Genomic DNA, 16,844 nt, shown 5'->3' on the forward strand with positions numbered 1-16,844 from the left:
AAATAAGGCCGTTTTCACATAAGTAACTAGTGACTTTAATAGAAACTGTAATATTATAATATAATAAGAACCAGATATTTGGTCTTCCTCCGTGGATCTTGGCACTGAGCTCTCCAATCCCCTGGAATTTCGTGAGTGATAGGACTGTCTTTTGTTCTAATGAGGCAACCCTTGGCAACCTCTTAGATAGTTTCAGAATGGGGTGGAAGCTGGTTGCCAGAAAGATCAAACCTAGGTTAGAGGCTGGGCACTTTCAGATTCTTCCCCCTCCGCTTTCCTACAACATTCAAGGCTTCAATGCTGTGAGAGGAGCTGCAGATGGATTTAATAATTGTGCAGACTTACATGATGAAAAATACGTAAAACTCCTCAACTATACAGTTTGGAGAAGTTGTGCATCGGAGAAGGTTGTCCATGTTCTGGGAGGGCCACTCACCACAAGGACGGAGGCACAGACCAGAGCAAACCTATATGGGACCCTATACAAGTAGACAGAACACACCTTTGTGCATGTGTGCTTATGTGCCTGTGTGTTTATAGGAACTGGAACCTGTCAAATTTGACATTTTTTTATTCCAGGAACAGTGCAGGAAAGTAATCTTAAATGATCACAAAAGCACATATCGCTTCTGTAATTAAAAGTTCAAATAAAAATACACACACACACACACACACACACACACAAATCAAACATTTTCAACAAAGGTAAAGAGCGAACTACCAGGAGACAACCACTCACTGTCCTGGGATGTGATTATCAAAAATAATAAGGATATAAATTATCCTGGAAGCTTGTCCCATGACAAAGCTCTGGGCTCACAGATCCTGTCACTGAGGCTTCAGTCATCTCGGAGGTTTTAGCTTAAAAGATCATGTCCTGTGACTAGCACAAACTCTCTGTCATAAAATAATTTTGGCTTTGTGATTGATCTGTGACATTTGTCCTTGGATTACCTTGAGAGAGCCTTCTAATATGAAAGAGATCTTCTCTTTCTCTTTTTCTTTCTCTTTCTCTTTCTCCTTTTCTGGATCTGGTTGTTCTATTTTGCTGAGCACTTTGTTACCTATAAGCAGAGGAAATCAAATTTCTTAGCAACTCTGTAGAGTAATGTATCACAGAAGGACCAAGTCTCTGGGCTAGAGGGGACCTCAGAGACTCTGAGGTTCAGCTCCTGGTTTATCCACCTCTAACTTCTCTCTTGCCATCTCCAGAGCTACACCTGCATGGTGCTGAGCCTTTGGTGATGGCCACTTACAACACATTCAAAATGTGTTGACGTGTTGTTTGACTCCCTCTCCCTAAAATTTTCAACTAATTACTCTTAGTTTAGCTCCTCAAGACCACAGGAACTCACCTAACGCTCCCTCCCATAGCGAGGCCTTCTCTTGTCACTGTTGTCATTTGTGGCTTCCAAACATTCTGACATCTTTTCTGACAGGAATGGACTCAGTTCAGTACTTGCTAGGTACATTACAAGCTGGAGTAACCAGTTTATGGCTTTCTGCAGCACCTAGATATTGAGGTTTTGGGTTTCTCAGTGGCATTTTATCAAAAAGGTGGTCAACATGTTCCCTGCCAGTGGGTAAGAATACACTCAGCCTTTCTTTTATTTCTTGTGTTGTTCCACTCATTACTCTAAGCACTTAGTAAAGTCTTGTTGGGCTCCCAAAGGGGGAAACTCAGCTACTGATAATATAACCATTTCTATGGATACCAAGGGATATCAGTATGTGTTGGTGTAATGTTCTTGTGGAATATATACAATTTTTACTTTTTCATTCAAATGCTGATTTCTCTACCCCATTATCTGGTTTCAATCCAAACATTGCACTGTGATGCTTAGAGTGAGCATCCCAAGTTCTTGTAAACATGCCAACATTTGTTCCCTGTATTTTCAATAAAACAACCAGCCAATGCTGTGCAATAGAGAGAATAGGGTGGGACGTCCTGGTCTGGAGGGAAGGAGAAAGAAGTGAGTGGGAGGGTTGGGAGCAGAGATGGCAGGAGAAGACTTGGAACCATGAGGAGAGATGAACCAGACCTAAGATATGACTAAAAGCAAGTAGAATGTGTAAAATCTGAATGGTAGGAAACTATGCGGGCTTGGAGGTTTAGGATGGCGTAATCATTGCCCAACATTGTGCTCTAGGTTAACTTAATACATCCTAGTCTCTGTGTGGCGATTTGGGTGTACAGCTGGTTTAGTTGCTGTTTAACTAAAAGATAAATCAATAGTAAATATTAATATCCTACAAAAAGTGTGTTTAGGTTTTACTTTAAAGTCAGGCTGCATACAAACCCCTCTGGTAACAAAAGAGGTTGCAGAGTTTTTAGAAGGTTCATAGCTTGGTCTCACTATGAGACATTACTTTTAACTTTAGCTATTATAAATAATATTATTAGCAAAGAGAAACTCTTTTCTACCGACTGTGAAATAGCGATACTTTCTAGATGAACTCCATATTTCATTTCTTTATTAATCAAGTCTCTTCCTTAAAAGTTACCTTGCTCTTTGTTTCCCTCTTTTCTCTTTCCTAATGGGTCCAAAGCTCTAGAAATTAGTCAAGACCTAGAGATGAACAAAATCAAAGATGTGTACTTATTCAAGATCTGGTCAACTCCAGATCTGGGCCTTTGGGAAACTCTTCCTGTTTCCCTTTAGATTCCTATCTTCAGGAATCCAGGTCTTTGGATGCTATTTGCTGTTTGAAGAAGACTCTTGATTTTAGTCTTGCTATTGGAATCTATAGTTATCCTGTTGAGACCCACTAATTCTGACTTTACTTCCCTTTCTGTCAATAAATTTATTTGATGGAACCCATGGAGTCTATCAGTAAGGACATCGCCATTTCCCTAACTCATCATATTTGATTTGTATAATAGATTAAATGTTCTTAGAGATCACAGGAGATGTGACAGTGACAAACACTCCTGTGCCTGGCTCAGGTACAATGTCATTGCATTTGGAATGCAGCTGTTCCATTTATTAGAGCAAGCTAAGACTCACCAGCATTTGGGGGCAACTCTTCTTTTAAGAGAATGCCTATTATTCCATGAATACATGCACTGGTTACTTACTTTTAGATTTTTTGATGGTAACAGTTTTGGTATAAAATTTGGAAGAGGAAGATTTATGTTCCAAATCAAACTTGGCCTTGTTGATCTCCTCGGCCATTTTGGCTTCCTGATACTTTGCTTCTTCCTCTGTGATCCAGTCTTGAATAGAGTTTGCAACAAGTTCCAAATAATTCCTAGATGAGACAAAGATGAGAATATGGTAAGTGAGAGTCCTTATAAATGCCCATGAGGAAACTGGGCACAGGCAGTGTGAATGTTCTCTTCAAAAATGAAATGATTCTGAGTTACCCAAGTGGCACAGACGTCATGTGCAGATCTTTGCTGAGTATTTGAAAAATGCCCGGCTATGCCCTGCAGACTATCAAAGCAGATGCTGAGACTTATGGCCAACCTTTGGGAAGAGGGCAGGAAATCTTATGGGAAACAGTAAGATATGGAGAGGACAGGAACTCCACTTTGAGAGCAACAGAACCAAAAAATCTGAGCACAGGGGTTTTTCCTGAGACTGATACTCCAACCAAGGACCATGCATAGAGATAGCCTAAGACCCCTGCACAGATGAGCCCAAGGCAGTTCAGTGTCCAAGTGGGTTCCATAGTAATAGGAACAGGGACTGCCTCTGACATGAACTGATTGGTCTGAGGGGGGAGCTGTTAGTATTTTGGAACACAACCTGCTCCTGGGTTACCCGGCAACTTATGATGTCATCATGTGTCACAGGCCAGGTGGCCACACCTAGAAGGTGTGGTTACCTTGCCCCTAAAAAGCCAACCTCGACAGGTGGTCTCTCTCTTACACTCTTACTCTTATGCTCTCTTACTCTCCTCTCTTACTTTCTCTCTCTCTCTCTCTCTCTCTCTCTCTCTCTCTCTCTCTCTCTCTCTCGGCACTCCTTCCCTTTTCTCTCTCTCTTCATGTCGTCCTGCTCCCCCCTCCCTCCATACCCTCCTAATAAACCTCTTCCAGAGAATATCGGTTGACCAGCCTCATGCTTTTTTAATAACTTTCAGGAGCAGCCTTACCAGACCACAGAAGAAGACAATGCAGCTACTCCTGATGAGACCTAATTGACTAGGATCAGAAGGAAGGAAAAGAAGACCTCCCCTATCAGTGGACTTGGGGAAGGGCATGCATGCAGAGGGGAGAGGAAAGGAGGGATTGGGATGGGAGAAGGGAGGGAACCACAGGGGGGATACAAAGTGAATAAAGTGTAATTAATAAAGAATTAAAAAAAAGAAAAATACCCACTGCTTTTCACAGTTAAAGATGTGAGGCCTAACAGTGAATGAAGTCTTTCCATTCAAGTGCAGGACTAAAGACTTTTTGGAAAGGTTTACTTTTTAATTTACATGTATGTGTGTGTTTCTGTGTGTGCAGAGTACTCTCTGAAGCCAGATGAGAACATCAAATCTCTGGAGCTGGACTTACAGGTTGTTGGGTACCTCTTGGCAAGGGTGCTGGGAACAGAACTCTGCTCATCTAAAAGGGCAGTGTGGCCTTTAACTACTAAGTCATCTCTTGATTAACACCAGTAAAGTCAGTGACAGTTGAAGAAACAATCACTGTCAACACTTATTAACCTTTTAGGGTAAGTTTATAATGCATTAGAAATCCTTTTCATTGGCCACCAGCTACCCCAGTCACTTCATTAAGGACCTCCCCCTCCCCATTCCTCCACCAACATACTGCGATAATACTAATTTGCCTTGGGAACAGCTACCTTGTAAATCCATTTCCCTAAACTGCTCTCACATTCATGTTCCCCCCAAGAGTTGCTGCTTACTAAGAGTGATTCGCTGCTGCTTACAAATCTATTCGAACCTTTTGTACTGATCAGGGTATTTTTAAGTGAAATATTAATAAATCTACATAGATATCTAAAGTCTTCCTTTCTGAAAGGAAATAATTTGATACATTTAGATTTGACAGTAAATATTAGCTTTTTAAGAAATGAAATAAGGCTTTGAAAAAATAAAGCTAGATGAATGGAATACTCAGGATTGTTGGTATAATGTTCTTATGGAATGTATACAATTTACCCTTGTTCATTCAAATGCTGATTTCTCTACCCCACTATTTGGTTTCAATCTGACGTTGCATTGTGATGCTTATTCTAAGTATCACCTGTCTCGTTTGTGTAAATATGCCACCATTTGTTCTCTATATTGTCAATTAAACAACCAGCCACAATGCTGAACAATGGAAAGGATAGGGTGGGACATCCTAGTCAGGGAGGAGTTGAGAATCCGCAGGGGAGGTCTTGGAACCATGTGGAGGGATGTACCAGACCCAAGATATGACTAAAAGCAAGTATAATGGGTGAAATCTGAATGGTAGGAAACTATGTGGACTTGGAGGTTTAGGATGGAGTAATTGTTGCCCAGAATTGTGCTCTAGGTTAATTAAATAAATTCCAGTCTCTGTGTGGTGATTTGAGTATACAGCTGGTTTAGGAATAACTGCTGCTTAGCTAAAAGATAAGTCAATAGTAAATATTAATAACCTACAATAAATGGCGCCCAACTAATCTCAGTGCGTTACACAGGATGCATCATAATTTTAATTATTGTTCTTTTCCTTTTTTTCTCTCTCTGTGTACGTGTGTGTGTGTGTGTGTGTGTGTGTGTGTGTGTGTGTAGAAGGGTGTGTGTTTATAGTATGGTACACATGTGGAAATCAGAAACAACTGGTCAGAATATTTTCTCTTCTTCTATCACATGGGTCCTGGAAAATCAAACTTAGGTCATCAGACTTGATGGTAACTGCCTTAACCTGCTGAATCACCTTCTAGACCTTTGATTCTTTCTAAAGATGTGTAGTAAAAACCTGTAGATTATAAATTATAGTATTTACCATCTTCATTTATAAGGTACCAGCATCTCTAACTCTGTGTCCACAAGCAAATGCCTCATTCTACCAAGGTTGCCACACCAAAGCTGGCATTTTAGACTGCCAGTTGAATAAGTAAACATGAAATGATTGTTATTTTCTTATATTCTTCTTCCAATCTGTTAGTAAATTAAAACTATTTAAATAAGATTGCATTTACAGTAACGTCAAGATCCACTCTCTTTTCTCCATTTTTTTTTTTTTTTTTGCTATTGTCCTATTAAAACTTACTCCTATTTTTTCTTAGGATCTCAGCAATAGCCTCTAACTAGTCTTCCTGCACCTACCCTCAGACATCTAAGACTTATTTTCAGATTAGCAAATAGTCTGAACCTTTTAATCCATAAGTTAGATACTCTCTTATGCTTAGTTCCTTTCAATGAATATTTCAAATTAAGAAGTAGAATTCTTGAGTGCTGAGGAGATGGCTCAGTTAGTGAAGTGCATGCTGTGTAGGCATGAGTTTGATCGCTAGAACTCATGCGATGAAGTTAGGTGAGGTAGGCGAGCCACTTATAATTCCAGTGCACACAGATGTACTTATAGTCCCAGAGATGCAGAGAAAAGTAATCACTGGGTTTCCCCCACACACTGTGTGCATATCAGTGAGACAAAGGCCAGTGAAAAGCCCAGTATCACCCCCACCCAAAAAAAAAGTACCTAAAAAAATGGGGCCTAAGGGATGCATACAAATGCATGTATACCTGCACCCCACTGCACCCCAAATATGCACTTAGAGCAAATTAGTATTTAAGTGAGGATAAGTATACCATGCTGTAGGAACTTTATTATCCACAGATATTTGGTGAATTAATTACCTCCAAATATATTCCAGTTATATTTTAAAAAGTAAAGATGCAAGCGTTGAAAACAAATAAAAGGGTCAAGACAATTTAGTATATTGTTTAAATTATACATGCAAAGAACTGTAATTATTGTGATTAAAAACTGCCACCTTATAGGTGGAAACACCATTTCTAGATTATTTCAAAATAGGAGCGTGTGGTGTTTGATTAAGAATGGTCCCCAGAGTCTCATTTATCTGAATGCTTAGACACCGGGGAGTGGAACTGTTTGAGCATTAGAAGGATTAGGAGGTGTGGCCTTTTTGGAAGAGGTGTGTCACTGAAGGTGTATCACAGGGCTTTCAAAAGACCATGCCAGGCCCAGTCTCTGCCTGCTGGTTGTGGATCAAGAACAAAAGTTCTCAGCTACTGCTCCAAGGCCATGCATGTCTGCTGCCCACCATGATCATCGTAGACTCACCCTCTAAAACAGTACGCAAGACTCCAATGAAATGTTTCCTCATAAATTCCCTTGGTCATGGTGTTTCATCACAATAATAGAAAACTCGCTAGGACAAAAGTTAGTATCAGAGACTGGGTGAGGTATTGCTGTGACAGGTTTGACCATGCTGTTTGTTGGAAAAACATGGAAGACTCTGGAACTTTGAATTAGGAAGTCAGTTGAAAGCTTTACTTGGACTTAATGGACCATACTAGTAGCAGCATGGAAGCCAGGCTCATGTGGACTGTGATGGCCCAGTTCAAGAGATTTTAGAGTGGAAGAATATGAGCAGGTAACATAGAGATCATACTTGCGATATTTTGGCAAAGAATATGACTGCTCCTTGCCTCTGTCCTAAGAATTTTCTTGAGGCTAAATTAAAGAGTGTTTTGGCAGAGGAGATTTCAAGACAGCCCAGGACTGATCGTGTAATGTGGTTATTAGTGATTGCTCTTCTGCTGATGTATAATGAAATGGATCAAAAGGGGCAAAGAGAACTATAGAATGTACAGTTTAAGAGTGCTAGGAAAGGTAATGTTGGGGCCGAGTCTTGTGCTTGGGGAGATGAACCATTCAAAGAAAAGCTACTTGAAATAAAGGGAGTGGTGACCTTAAGACACGACTCCATCCAGCTAATACTGCAGCCTGAGAAAGGGAAAGGTCTGAGGGATTTCTTGGGCCTAAACCACAAGGGAAAGCTTGTGCTTCAGGTAGCAAAGCTGGCAGGAAGGAACCACGCACTATGCTGTTTACATCAGATATAGAGGTGCAGAATTTGGAGTTTGCTGTGCTGGCTTTGATCTAGTATTTCATCACTATGTTCCCCTTCCTCCTATTGGGAGCAATAATGTATTCCCTGTGCCCTTGCATGTCAGGTGTACATGCTTTGCTTGTTGCTTTTGCTTTTACATGGGGTTATGGTCAAGAGACTGTCAAGTATCAGAGAAGACTTTGGAGTTTTAAATAATGGTGTTGAGACTGAGCATGTCTATGGGGCCTTTTGTAAGCAAGCCCTTCCAGTAAATGCTTCCTTTCATAAGTTGCCTTGGTCATGGTGTTTCAACACAGCAATGAAATACTAAGGCAGCTTGTTAGGTATGAAAGCACCACATTTACATTTTTAGCAGTTTAATGGAATGGCATTAGTGTGTAATAACTCCAGATGTCATACAAAATAATTAAGCATGATTCAAATGAGCATGTATAATTTCTAAAAGAATACAAATAGGGTTATATCATAAAAGGCACATACTAAGAAAGAACTAAGAAAATTCCATCTACCGAAAGGAAATGGATTAATACTAAAACAGAAACATATTTGTAGGATTAAATGGTAAGAATGAAACCACATCAACTAAAATAAAAGCACATAAATTATTTTAATATTCCTAAAATTGCTATTAATGCATATTAAAATCTCTTAAGAGCTCTTAAGATTTAAACATCCAGACTATTATCTGAAGAAAATGCAACCACAAAACAAAATGATGTAGAAGAATGTGAGTGTTGAGATGGTCAGGAAAACTTAGACGCTCTTGTTTCTGATGACTTTTTTGGATACCTGTACTACAGCCTAAGTGCTGACCAAAGAGAGTTCTTACTGCAGGCAGAACTAACCCCCCATTAACTTAATCTAATTTCCCATTAATGTAGTGATGGACAATATGGGATTTTTATTGTATTGTTAAAAGTTACAAAAAAAAGAAAATACACAAATTCATTATTTTAAAGATAGACATTATTATATCCCTTTAAGAAATGGATATTTTCATGAGCACACTCTGCTTAATCTGTTGTATGTTAGTCATAAGGAAATGTAAATTACTCAAATTTAATGAAGAATTAGAAAGCCTAAACAGAGGATTTGTCTTAAAATAACTGAAAACATAGGTAATCCCTGTGTTCATCCTATACAAATTTTAGGATTGGTTTATATATTTTATACAAAATGACATTATATTTTATATTTATTTGCTTAATTCTGTGCCTGTGTGCATATGTGTGTGCCTGTGTGTATGCATATGCATGACATGTCTACAGGAGCCCAGAGAGGTCATAAGAGGGTGTTGGATCTTCTGGAACTAGAGTTATGAACGGCTGTAAACCACAATTTGGGTTTTGGGAAATGAATATGAGCCGTCTACAAGAGCAACATGTGTTCTTAACCACTCTGCCCACTCTCCAGCTCCCAAAAGTATAATTTTGATAGGACTAAATTAACGTATGAATCACTTTGGTTAGTATAGACATTTTTAACAATTTTTCTACCACAGGACTACAGAATATCTTTTCACTCATCTGCATTTTAGTCTTCAGCATAGAGCTATTTCATCCCTTATTTATATTTATTTTATTTCTACTGATGCCATTTTTAATTTTAATTTTAATTTTTTATATTAATTACAGTTTATTCACTTTGTATCCAAGCTGTAACTGCACTCTTGTCCCCTCCCAATTCCAGTCCCCCTCATCTCCTCCCATGCCCCTCTCCAAGTCCACTGAATAAGGGAAGTCCTCCTCCCCCTCTTCCATCCAACCCTAGCCTTTCAGGTCTCATCAGGACTGGCTGCATTGTTTTCCTCTGTGGCCTGGTAAGGCTGCTCCCCACTCAGGGGGAGGTGATCAAAGAGACAGCCACTGAGTTCATGTCAGAGACAGTCCCTGTTCCCCTTACTACTGGAACCCACTGGAGACTGTGTTTCCATGAGCTACACCTGTGCAGGCGTTCTAGGTTATCTCCATCAATGGTCCTTGGTTGGAGTATCAGTCTCTGAAAAGACCCCTGTGACCAGATTTCTTGGTTCTGTTGCTTTCCTTGTGGAGCTCCTGTCTCCTACAGGTCTTTCTATCTCCCCGTTATTTCATAAGATTCCTTGAACTCTGACCAAAGTTTAGCTATGAGCCTCAACATCTGCTTTAATACCCTGCTGGGTAGGGTCTTTAAGAGGCCCTCTGTGGTAGGCTCCTGTCCTGTTTCCTGTTTTCTCCCTGTTCCGATGTCCACCCCATTTGCCTTTCTGACTGAGCATTGATCATCTTACCCAGGGTCCTCCATCTTGCTTAGCTTCTTTAGGTGTACAGATTTTAGTGTATTTATCCTATATTATATGTCTAATAGCCACTTATAAGTGAGTATATACCATGTGTGTCTTTCTGTTTCTGGGACACCTCACTCAAGATGATCTTTTCTAGATCTTTGCCTGAAAATTTCATGATTTCCTTGTTTTTAATTGCTGAGTAGTATTCCATTATGTAAATGTACCGTAATTTCTGTATCAAATCCTCAGTTGAGGGGCATATGGGTTTCCGGGTTCTGGCTATTATGAATAAAGCTTCTACGAACATGGTTGTATACTTGAGCATCTTTTGGATATATGCCCAGAAGTGGTATAGCTGAATCTTGAGGAATCATTATTCCTAATTGTCTGAGAAAGCACTGTATTGGCATAGAAACAGAATGGTGGATCAGTGGAACTGAATAGAAGACCCAGATATAAACCCACACACCTACAGATAATTGATTTTTCACAAAGAAGCCAAAACCATACAATGGAAAAAAGACAGCATCTTCAGCAATCCAGTGCTGGTCTAACTGGATGTCTACATGTAGAAAAATGCAAATAGATCCATATTTATCACCCTGAACAAAACTAAAGTCCAAGTAGATCGAAGACATCAACATAAAGCCAGACACACTAAACCTGTTAGAAGAAAAAGTGGGGAAGAGCCTTGAACTAATTTGCACAGGAGACAACTTCCTGAACAGAACACCAACAGCACAGGCTCTAAGATCAACAATCAATCAATGGGACCTCAGGAAACAGAAAAGCTTCTGTAAAGCAAAGGGCACTGTCATCAGAACAAAATGACAGCCTACAGATTGGGAAAGGATCTTCACCAACCCTTTATCTGACAGAGGGCTGATATCCAGAATATATAAAGAACTTAAGAACTTAAAAAGCAACAAATAAAGTAATCCAATTAAAAAATGGGGTACAGAGCTACACAGAATTCTCTATAGAGGACTATCGAATGGCAGAGAAACACTTAAAGAAATGCTCAACATCCTTAGTCATCAGGGAGATGGAAATCAAAATGACCCTGAGATTTCACCTTACACCCATCAGAATGGCCAAGATAAAAAACTCAAGTGACAATACATGCTGGAGAAGATGTGGAGAAAGGGGAACCCTCCTCCATTTCTGGTGGGAATGTAAACTTGTACAATCACTTTGGAAACCTACTGATGTTATTAAAAAGGGTTTGCTTTCTTTTATTATTTTCTGATGTTCTTTGTCAATTTATCAAAAGCGAACTAACTTCTTTATGTTTTGTATCCTACAATGTCTCTAAATCCCTTAGTAGCTCTAATAGCAAGAGGTGTTTGCGTTTTAAGGTTTTCAATATATAAGATTATGTCATTTGTGAACAGAATAAATTACATTTCCTGTTTAATTTGGGTGCCTTCTGTTTCTCTTTTTTTGCCTCTTTGCTCTGGTTGGCACTTCGAGCATTAGGTTGGAAGAGTGATGAAGGTTTTCATCTCTTAAAGATTTTATTTAATCTGTATATAGTCTAAGGGTATAAACATCTCTTATTTCTTCAGTTACTATTTTCATGGAGTACATGTTTCTGTCCCTTCACATTAAATCTCTGTATGACCTTAAGCATAAAGTGACCTTTTTTGTAGCAACATACAGTGATCATCTTTTATCACCTATCCATTGTCTTCATGCCTCTAGACCGGGTAATCCAATCCCCTTTTACTTAGTGTTGATATACAAGGGTTCACTATTATCATTTTCTGCATCTTCTTTCTTCTTGGTAGCTCCTTCCTCACTTCTGTTGCTATGAATTTTTGAACTGTTATATTTTGGCAACTGTTGTTTTACATTTTGTGTGTATGTGTGTTTTTTAAAATAGGTTTTGCTTTCTGGTTAATACCAAGCTCACTCAAAACTTCCTTCATGTGCAACAATCTATTTTAGGTTGGCAAAACATTTACTTTGATCACCTATAAAACTATTTTCTTCTCCATTTCCACATTTATGTTACTGATGTTACTATGTATTTCTATAGAATTTGATCATTAATGAGTTTTTGTAAGCATAGTTATTATTAATGCATTTTGTCTCTTAACTTTTTGAGACAAGGTCTTGCTAGGTAGACCAGGCTTCCCAGGAACTCAATGCAATCCTCCTGACTCAGCTTCTCAAGAGCTGCAATTACAGGTATAAGCCACCATGCTCAGTTTTAATTCCTCCCCCTGAGGGGAAAGCAGCATTACCAGCCCACAGAAGAAGACAATGCAGCCACTCCTGATGAGACCTAATTGACTAGGATCAGAAGGAAGGAAAAGAAGTCCTCTCCTATCAGTGGGGAGGGGCATGGATGCAGAGGGTGGAGGAAGGGAGGGATTGGGACAGGAGGAGGGAGGGAACTACGGGGGGGGATTCAAAGTGAATACTGTGTAATCAATAAAGAAAAAAAAAACCTATCTCAAGAAAAAAGTAAATAAATACAACTTTTCATTTGGTTGAAAAAAATAATAAAAATAAAACAGAAAATCTACCGGTGCTTAAACACCTCTCCAGGTGTGATTTCTTTTATTATCAAGTTCTAACAACAATCAAAGGAAATATATATCTCAGTCATCCACAAACTCTTTCAAAAACAAAAACAAAAAGCAAGAAAATAAACAGGGACAATATCCCTCAGATAGCATATGGGAATTCTATAACTTGTATATAAAAGCCAAATGAGAATATTTGAAGGGAAAACTGCTGAGTCTCGTTCACTTCAAGCCTATGAATATCCTACACAGTACATTAGCAAAGCAAAGAGTCACAATCCACTGAGTCCTCTTAAGAAATGATAGTCTGTTTCAGCATTAGAATAGCTGCTGGTAAAATTCAGCAGTTGCACTGATTAAAGGAAAAATGTGAGTATTTACATTGTCATAGAAAAGTAGTAACATTTTAAACTGATGAGGGATATTTACAAAAATCCTTATGCAATGAATCCTCAAAATATTTCCTCTAGCCCCTGTAGCAATTTAAGAACACTCCATCTGAGTCACACTGGAGGGAATGCCCTCTGAGTTGCAGTGGAGGTAAGGCTTTCTGAGTTATGCTGGAGGTCCAGTAATCAAGTGATGCCAGGAAAGAAAGAAATGAAACATAAATATTGGCAATAAAAAACAAAGAATAGGGAGGGCTGGAAGGCCCCATGGGGGTGGGCAGAAGGCCTGGCTGACCAACTCAACTACCGTCCAGGCACAGAGTCATTCAGCTCCAGCATCTACTCCATCTATGAGCTTCTGGAATGCATGAAGTAGCCAGTCCTGCAGAACAAGAACTTCAGAAGCTCCATGACTCTGGGCAGCAGTAGGATACACAAGAAGAGTCTCAGAGATGGTCCAGTATTAATGGTGTGGCTGAAGCCAGTGGCCTTGAACCAGACAAAAGACTCATTGCAACAAGCATTTGCCTGTAAGCTATTGGACAAAAATAAATTATATATTGTGTACACTCTGCACCTTCCCATGCCACTGTGAAGAACGAATATGTGATGGAGAGGTGGAAAAGATGAAGGAATAGAGCAGTAAGTCTACAGTGAGGATAGGTGGATCTACAGCTGTGACAGCTATGACAGGTGTGATAGAAGGCTACAGTCGATGTAGGAACATGTTGTTGGCCAAAAAGATTGTCAGGGTCGCATGCAGCAGCGACCCTGCATGAGCTTGTGCCGACTCACTGCCAGAAAAAGCTGTCCAGCCCCATGATGGATCACCCTGGCTTTTGGCAATGAAAGATGTCCAAGATAAAGAATGATTCCTTTCCTGGCTTGGACCTCCTCAAAAGACCTCCATGGTCCATTCTTCACCCAGAGACCGTGCTTGTTTTCTTTTTTTTTTTTTTTCAATGCAGTTTATTCAGGAACCTTGAACAATCCTCGGACCCTGGGGAAAGCCAGCCCACAGCTTAAATAGCCTCTGGGTAGCCAACCCAGGCGTGCCACGTGGGCAATGCAGATAGGTCCACATACATGGAAGCAAGCCAGATCCTCAGCCTTAGCCAAATGTGGAATTGTTCATGACAGAGAGCACTCACCATCGGGAAGGTGGAAGGCGGAAACCAGCTCCATCTTTAAGGCATAGCATTCCACAGCTCTCTACAGTTCCCCCTTTTTGTTTTAGACGCATCAGGCAAGAGTAGAGGTCTGATCTCTGATATTAGAAATAAATTGGGACTTTGTACCGATGTTCATTTAGGTGTCATCCACCCAAAGAGCATCAGACCCGTCGGTTACCTTTTTCTCAGAGGCGGGACCTGGGGCATCAACCCGCATGCAACCAGACATGCTCTTCTCTGGGTCCAAAGCGGCTGACCCTGAGTGCAGTGCTTAGCCTCGCATCCTGAGCGTAACATTTTAGCTTTTTATGGTAGCCAACCATGCTTGGGGAGAATGTCCTGCTTCAATGGCTGTAAAGGCCTGAATGATCATGGTTGCATCACACTGTTGTGAGACTCTAATATATACCACAGGCAAACCAAGGAGACCAACACCAGAAGGCCTGCTAACGCTCCCATGCCCGCCCATTCCTTCAGATGATTCATGGCTGCAGCAATCCATGATGATAATCCTGTGGCTAGTCCTGCGTCCACTCTGGTAGAATTTACTGTGACAATGGCCACTCTCAGCTGCTCCATCGTAGTATCGAATTCTCCAGTCCAATTACCTAAAATATAGCTCGACAATTGTTTAGACAGATTTGCAGCACGGGAAAAATTCTCATGTTATATGCTAGTGACTCAAAGTCCAGCATACTTTCATTGACAGCCAAGTTGAGCGATTTGCCATAGGGTATCAATTTGCTCCTGCACGAGGTCAATCCTCTGATTGAACACCATCAAGCTTCCTTTTAGTTGAGCATTAATTCCTTTATGTACAACTAAGGCATGAGCTACATTGGCTAAATGATTGTTCAGGGTCTGAGCAGTCTGCCCAGTATGACTCATGGCTAATGCCCCGGTGGTAGCTCCAACAGCTGCCAATGAGATGGCAGTAACAGTGGTGGCTGTAATTCCAAGATCCCTTTTCTGTCTGAAGAGAGTCATAGCGTGAGGGGCATCAATGGGCACAGGCACCCAGCGAGGCATGCGAGTAACCAGGGCATACCTAAATTTACTAGCATTCCAGCATTGGGCAAAAAAGCAAGTATCATTACCACAATTACTTGGCTCTATCTGGGTAACAATGAATAAAAATGGGGGATATAGACAAACAGGTGTGGACTTATAGGAAATATTATGAGAAGCCTAATCCCCTCGTTGGAACATCCTGCGTCAGTTCTAGAACTAGCAGTGGTGAGACCGTGCTTGTATCAGCGGTTTGCACTGCTGCCCCAGGCTGTGATGGAACTGGAGGACCATGTGGACGCCTATGCTGTACTGCTGCATAAGGCCATGTTCGGGCTCATGGTCCTACTGCAGCCAGAGGCTATGTTGACCTCCTGAGGGGCCTGTGCAGCCACCTGAATCCATGTTGATGTCTGCGGTCTGTGTTGCCACCGGAGACCGAGTAGAATTCCTTGGCATGTGCTGCTGATGGAGACCATGTGGATGTTAATGGTCCATTGCTGTTGCCATAAGCCATTTAGAAGCCCAGGATCCATGTTCCCACTGAGTGTGAAGCGCAAGGAAGCTACTTTCACAGCGGTATCAATGACAGCAGACACACAGTTGAAAAGGAGGGACACAGAAGGCCTCCGTGACAATCCTTGACTCCCACCCCTGACAAGTGACAGCCTAAAAGGAGAGCCATCAAAAAGACCCCTTTAAAATTGTGATAAGGATGCCGAGGTGTAGCTCTCCACAATCAAAGACTTCTGGCAGGGTGCAGGTGGAGAAGGACTCATTTCTTTAGGGGCTGACCACTGGGAGGTTGCCGATGTTCCTGTGGGGCTATGGACAGCACAAATTGTCATTTGTTCATTCGCTCCTTCCTTCCTTCCTTCCTTTCTTTTTTCTCTTTCTTTCTTTCTTTCTTTCTTTCTTTCTTTCTTTCTTTCTTTCTTTCTTTCTTTCTCTTTCTTCTTTTTGGGAGGTTAGATCACAAGGATTGGGGGCAGACATGGGAGAACTGGGAAATGAATATGATCAGGTAGCATGATATGAAATTCCCAAATAATCAATAAAAATATTATGTTGAAGAAAAAGAAAAGAACAAAGGGAAATACAGATTAATAGTGCAAATACACTTACTAAACACCTTAATTAAATTGTCTTGTAACCTTCAAGTGACATGTTTATGGCAGTCTGCTCCCCTGGGTATTCCTCAGGTCTTTTTTCATTTGTCTTTCTGTATTCCTAAGGATTATACTGTTGCTATACATACAGATAGTATTGAGTATGCTCTAAACAGCACTGAGAGAATGAGAAGCACTGGCTATTAGTAAGGAAAGAGATCTATGTTCTAAGGAAACAAATGAGAAGGAAAAACAATACAAATAAACAAAACACTACTGAGAATTAAGAAGAATCACTGACTCTTACACTTCCATTTGCTGGGAACTTGACTGCTTGTT

General features: G+C 40.5%; 1 protein-coding gene across 1 annotated transcript in view; it reads right to left on the bottom strand.

Annotated features, from left to right (window-relative positions):
- Nucleotides 1-16,844, bottom strand: part of Spag17 (sperm associated antigen 17) — a 203,324-nt gene that overhangs the window by 69,403 nt on the left and 117,077 nt on the right. The window contains exons 19-20 of the mRNA XM_060392982.1: nt 3,080-3,252; nt 955-1,064 (exon numbers count right to left, since the gene is read on the bottom strand). Coding sequence (XP_060248965.1) covers nt 955-1,064; nt 3,080-3,252 — 283 coding nt within the window. The remainder of the gene's footprint in view (nt 1-954; nt 1,065-3,079; nt 3,253-16,844) is intronic.

This window comes from Meriones unguiculatus, chromosome 10 (genome assembly GCF_030254825.1).
Source record: "Meriones unguiculatus strain TT.TT164.6M chromosome 10, Bangor_MerUng_6.1, whole genome shotgun sequence".
Lineage (NCBI taxonomy): Eukaryota > Metazoa > Chordata > Mammalia > Rodentia > Muridae > Meriones > Meriones unguiculatus.